This window comes from Sinocyclocheilus anshuiensis, unplaced genomic scaffold, assembly GCF_001515605.1.
Source record: "Sinocyclocheilus anshuiensis isolate Anshui unplaced genomic scaffold, SAMN03320099.WGS_v1.1 scaffold1312, whole genome shotgun sequence".
NCBI classification, from domain to species: domain Eukaryota; kingdom Metazoa; phylum Chordata; class Actinopteri; order Cypriniformes; family Cyprinidae; genus Sinocyclocheilus; species Sinocyclocheilus anshuiensis.
In genome coordinates this window covers 382,242-388,431 of record NW_015544237.1, presented here as the reverse complement: position 1 = coordinate 388,431, position 6,190 = coordinate 382,242, and the positions used below count along the sequence as shown (strand labels likewise).

At 38.7% G+C, this 6,190-nt stretch overlaps 1 protein-coding gene across 1 annotated transcript in view; it reads left to right on the top strand.

Moving 5' to 3' along the window:
• The window catches only part of LOC107697577 (DENN domain-containing protein 4B-like), a 22,699-nt gene that overhangs the window by 14,120 nt on the left and 2,389 nt on the right, over nt 1-6,190 (top strand). Inside the window, exons 17-21 of the mRNA XM_016498375.1 lie at nt 5-74; nt 1,439-1,826; nt 2,042-2,141; nt 3,448-3,613; nt 3,692-3,750. Of these exons, the coding sequence (XP_016353861.1) occupies nt 5-74; nt 1,439-1,826; nt 2,042-2,141; nt 3,448-3,613; nt 3,692-3,750 (783 nt within the window). The remainder of the gene's footprint in view (nt 1-4; nt 75-1,438; nt 1,827-2,041; nt 2,142-3,447; nt 3,614-3,691; nt 3,751-6,190) is intronic.

The window sequence follows — 6,190 nt, the reverse complement described above, 5'->3', positions numbered from 1 at the left end:
ACCTGTCCTTTCTGCTCCTCGCCGTTCGTCCCGCTGCTGAACGCAGAGATCTGTGACCCGGGGCCCGTCTGCAGGTGACACCGAACTACTAAAACTAACACCAAAAAAACAAACGTTTGTGTTATTTGAAATAAAATAAACATTCACTGAAATAATACAAAACATAAACTTAAACTCATTTTATTTCAGCTTTATTTTAATTTATTATAACTTGTTTTGACTAAAATAACTAAAACTGGAACTGAAATAAAATTAATAAAAAATGTATTATAAGTAATAATATAAAACACAACAAAATAACTAAAACTTTAAAATGAAAATAGAAAATATATAAAAATCTGATTCAAAATATTAATGAAAACTATCTAATTGATACTAAAATAACACGCGCTTGAGTCTTTGATTAGGGGAACTTTTCTCTCCTTTAGGATAATTTAATATTTTTTTAAAGAGTAGATTATAATACTTCAAATAATTTCTTCCAAATTAAATAATTTTAAGATTATGAAAATTCTACTTTGCCTTAAGAACCAAAAAAATAAAAAAGCACATTTTCAGTTAATTTGATATTTCTGTGTCTGAAACAAACAACTGTTGTTCAAAGTTCAGAAGAATAGCAACATCAGAGATCTTTTGATGAGATCAACATCAGAGTTAAATTACTGAAATAACTCAGAATTTAAGGGGAATTCAGGGAAATGTTTTATCTTGTCTAACAAAAAAGGCTGAGAAATTAAAAAAAAAGATTTTGTTTCTGTTTTAAAGAGATCTTAATATTTTAATATATATGATTTTTATTTATTATTAATATATAATAAACATTTTCCCCAAATTCAGTAGTAAATTGAATAGCTTTTTTTCCCCAGATTTTCTGTTTTCCACTATAGCCAAGACCTCGAATAAATATGAATGTAAATATAAAATCTTCCTCTATAGTAAGTTTATAAATAGTTTTCTATTTGTGAAAAAAAGAATGTGGTATTTATGTGGTCAATATTCTGAACCAAAAGTCGCTACGAATCACAATGACGTTGATGTGAGAACTACATTCACACACACATACAGTGGTGTTCAGTGGGGTCACACTCTACATCTGTTATTCAAAGTCTAATTTCAACTTTAAAATAAACGTTGTTAGGATATTAAAAAAACAATTTATGAAAAATGTGAAAAAATGTAAGATTCTGCACTATTTGTACGATAATCAAATACTGATTATACTGAAAATTAGAAGAAAAAAAAGATTTTTATCTGAACATTTGAAAATACTTATGTACTGTATAAATACAGCATGTATTATTTCAAATCTTACACTTGAATGATTTTCTCTGTGTGTGTGTGTGTGTGTCTGTCTGTCTCTGTGTGCGTGTCTGTCTGTGTGTGTGTGTGTGTCTGTCTCTCTCTCTGTGTGTGTGTGTGTGTGTGTGTGTGTGTGCAGCGTGGAGCGCAGTAACCTGAGTGCGGAGGATGAGATGCAGAATATCATGCGTCCTCCCGTCGCTCCGGACGACACACTGCAGCACCTGTGCAACGGCGTCAGAGAGACGGACTCCAGCTCAGAGACCAGCAGCCAATCAGAGAGCAGCGTGCCATCGGTGGGCGGGGCCCCGCAGGTGACGGTGGCGTACCTGAGCCCGCTGGTGCTGCGCAAGGAGATGGAGAGTCTGCTGGAGAACGAGGGTGAGGCTGTTCTCTCTCAGGTCCAGCTGCTGGACAGTCACTCCATCCTCTTCTGGAATCTGGTGTGGTACTTCACTCGCCTCGGCCTGCCCAGTAACCTGCTGCAGCTGCTGCGGACGTCACCACTGACAACACGCCTCACACAGGTCTCACTCACTCTCACACACACACACACACACACACACATATATCGACAAACATCCCAACCCTAACCATATACACTCACATACACACACACACACACACACGCACGCACGCACGCACGCACGCACACACATATCGACATACATCACTAACCCTAACCATACACACTCACTCTCACTCACAGAGGAGCTCAGCTGACGGTGTGTTTGTGTGTCAGGGGTCAGAGGGCACGGCGGTGCACGTGAGGCTGCTGTGGGACACACTGACCCCAGATACAGAGCAGTGGCCGGCGCTCTACATGCTCTGGAGGATTCACAGTAAGACACACACAAACACACACACAAAGCCTAACATCAACACTCATAATACATTCAAAATCTCTTTACTGTTTTCACAAAACTTAATATTTTTCAACTAAAACCACACTGATCAGCAACTTCTCGTTAATGAGTGAATGTGAAAACATGTCAAAGTTTTGAATGTTGCCATGATGCAAAATAAATACTATATAACCAGTGTTGAGGAAAGTTACTTTTAAAAGTAATGTATTTCAATATTGCGTTATTCCATACAAAAGTAACTAGCTGCGTTACTTAGTTACTTTTTATGGAAAATAATGCATTACATGACTTCTGCAATATTTTTTGTCATCTGGGCTGGGCTTGTTTATTTGTTTTTTAATAACATAAACCCAAAAGTTGTATTTTTGGCGACTGTAAAGGCCCTGAAGCTGAAGGAAGAGCCTCTGTCTCTGCACTCACTCCTGATTTCTCTCAGCATGAAGACAGGAGAGCTGTCAGTCAATACATGGGAAGGATCTGGCATTTCTTACCTGAAAAAGTCAACCAGATGTTTTGTTGTAAATTTAAAAGTTACTTTACTAATTACTTGAAAAAGTAATCTGATTATGTAACTTGCGGTACTTGTAATGCATTACCCCCAATACTGGGGGTATACATTACTATATACATATAGTAATATTGTTGAGAAATTTTATTTGAATATATCATTGTATAAAATTTAAAAAAACATATAATCTGAGAATTACCAGTATTTAGCCCATTGGAATGAATTTATAACTCTTGATTGCTCAAATACAGTCCAAATGTATGAAAACGACATAATTTCTATCAAAACAACACTCTGAAATGTTTTCAAACAAAATAAATTAATTTTACTTGCATAAGCATTCACTTTCAGAAAAAAAAAAGTGATCAGTTTTTCTTGCTGCAATGGTTCATCAGTAGACATACATATTCATGTTCATCAACAAAAGACTAAATATATTTTACATGAAACATGTCGCATTTATTTAAATAGTTATATATCTTTAAAAAAATTGTAAAAAATAAATAAAAAATTAAAATTAAAATTATGTGTATTTTGAGGGTCTTAAAGCATTCGCAAAGCATCGCTCCCTCACTAATAACTGCATTTTTTAGAATTTTTTATGTATCTCTTCTGGGTCAAAACAGACACCAATGCATTATGAGAGTAACACTCATCAAGCGCAAATGCAAGTAAAAATCAGCACTGGCGAGTATATGTACTCTCCTACAGTATTACAATATTAATAATCTGTAGATTCCCGTTATTTAATGTGATTCCCCTCCTGTCCTGTAGGTGGCGTCCCCATGCGCAGCTACAGCTGGCGGCATCACAACCATCCCTTCAACCTCAGCTTCCTGGAGGAAGTGCTACGCTGGATCGGTCTGAACGAAGTACACAAGGCCATCATGCTCTTCCTGGATACGGTTGCTAAGCAGCCCGGCACTCCACGGATACAGAGGTGAGGAGTGGTGAGAGCTCAGGTGATGCTCAGGTGAGTCTGAACGCGACTCTGACGTGTGTTTGTGTGGATCTGCAGGAGTCTGTACAGAGAGATGCTCTTCCTCACGGTGGCCGCCATGGGCAAAGATCACGTCGGTGAGTCACGCAGAACCAGCAAACTCCAATAAACGAGCAGAACCCGAGCAGTTTTTATTTTTACATCTATTTTTATGTCTGTTTTAGTAGGTTTAGTACTCCAACTTAAAGGGATATTTCACCCAAAAATCAACATTTGCTGTTAATTTACTCAAACTCACACCATCCAAGATGTCCCTGTTGAAAAAAAACAACATATGCTGGTTAGGTATGTTTTAAAGCATGGTAGCTGGTTTAAGCTGGTTATACCATGCTTCAAAACATACCTAACCAGCATATGCTGTTTTTTTCAATAGGGGTAGCTGACTTTTTTCTTCAGTAGAACAGTAAAGAAGATTTTTAGCTGAAACCGTGGACTTCGGTGATTCATAAAATGCAGGTCAATGGCTACCGGCACTTTGAGAGTCAAAAACACACATACAGGTGACAAAATTAATCCCTGTGGCTCCTGATGATATATTGAGGTCTTATGAAACAAAACAATCGGTCTGTGCAAGAAACTGAACATTATTTACAACATTATTACTGTAATCCAGAGCCTCAGGCAAACGCGGAAATCTGATTCTTTTCTATGAACTGATTCTTTCGGACAGTTCAATTGAATGAACAGGTTCAATTCACCAGTTCGTTTACCTGTATGTGTATATATATATATATATATATATATATATATATATGTGTATAATTTGGAAAAAAAACAAAAACGAATAGAATAGAATAGGTAAGTGCTAGTATTAATTGGTCAGGTGCTGGCGAAAAAGATGTCTCTTTAGACTTTTTTTTGAAAATGGCTAAAGACTCAGCTGCTCGAATTGAGATAGGCAGGTCGTTCCACCAGCTGGGAACAGTCCAGGAAAATGTCAGAGAGAGTGATTCTTTGGGACGGAACCATGAGGCGTCGTTCACTTGCAGAACACAAGCTTCTGGAGGGCGCATAAGTCTGAACTAGTGAGTTTAGGTATACTGGTGGAGAGCCAGTGGTTGTCTTGTAACAGTACCTTGAATTTGATGCGAGCAGCTATTGGCAGCCAGTGCAAACTGATGAAGAGAGGTGTGACGTGGGTTTTCTTCGGCTCGTTGAAGACCACTCTCACTGCTGCATTCTGGATCAGTTGCAGAGGCTTGATAGTACATGCCGGAAGGCCTGCCAAGAGAGCATTACAATAGTCCAGTCTGGAGAGAACAAGAGCTTGGACAAGGAGTTGTGCGGTCTGCTCTGTTAGGAAGGGTCTAATCTTCCTAATGTTGTATAAGGCAAATCTGCAGGACCGGGTTGTTGTAGCATTATGGTCTGTGAAGTTTAACCGATCATCAATCACAACGCCAAGGTTCCTGGCTGTCCTGGAAGGAGTTATGGTTGATGAGCCTAACTGTATAGAGAAGTTGTGATGAAGTGCTGGGTTGGCTGAGACCACGAGCAGTTCTGTCTTAGCAAGGTTGAGTTGAAGGTTATGGTCCTTCATCCAGCCAGAAATATCTGTCAGACAGGCTGCAATGCGACCAGCTACCGTTGGATCATCTGGATGGATTGAGAAGTAGAGTTGAGTGTCATCAGCATAGCAGTGCTAGGAAAAGCCATGCTTTTGAATGACAGATCCTACTGATGACATGTAGATGGAGAAGAGCAGTGGTCCTAGCACTGAGCCCTGAGGAACCCCAGTAGCAAGAAATTGTGACTTAGAAACCGTACCTCCACAATTATATTATTAAAGCATCCAATAATGATGTGAATCGTGGATATTTTACATGTCTAAAGCATATAAAGTGAATAAACTTGTCTTCTTCAGTTCATCTTTTTACATAATGAGAAACCATAAAAACTTTAATTTGGCCCTTCATTCGAGTGCTGGGTTCACGCGTGTGCAGATCAGCGGCTCATTGGTCTTCGGTCCGAGTCGAACCGTTTCCTCAGTTCAGTGACTGTTGGAGGAACTGGAGCGCTGAATCAGATATGCTGCTATTTTGACTCATTTCCAGTTGGAGTGACTGTCATGCGTCTGAAAGTGAGTTTTGATTGAGTAACTTGTAGATCTGTGCTGCTCGAGACATGAACTGTTTCAGACACTTCAGTCCGATTTGATGAGCTGGTTCAGCTAGTTCACAAACTATTGTTTGTGAACCGAACATCACTCCGGACCGTTTGCTTGAGGCTCTGGATTACAGGTAATAATTAGGGGTGCTCCGATCAGGATTTTTGAGGCCGATCGCCGATCACAGAAAGCAGTATCTGCCGATACTGATCTTTTTAAAGCCTTCTTTTTTTCATTTATACCTATTTATAGTGATACTCACAGACTCACAGACATGTTTAAACACAATAAATAAGCAACACATTATTCAATGCTTTTTACTTTTGCATTTACTTAGATTTACAGTGGGTACGGAAAGTATTCAGACCCCCTTAAATTTTTCACTCTGTTATATTGCAGCCATTTGCTAA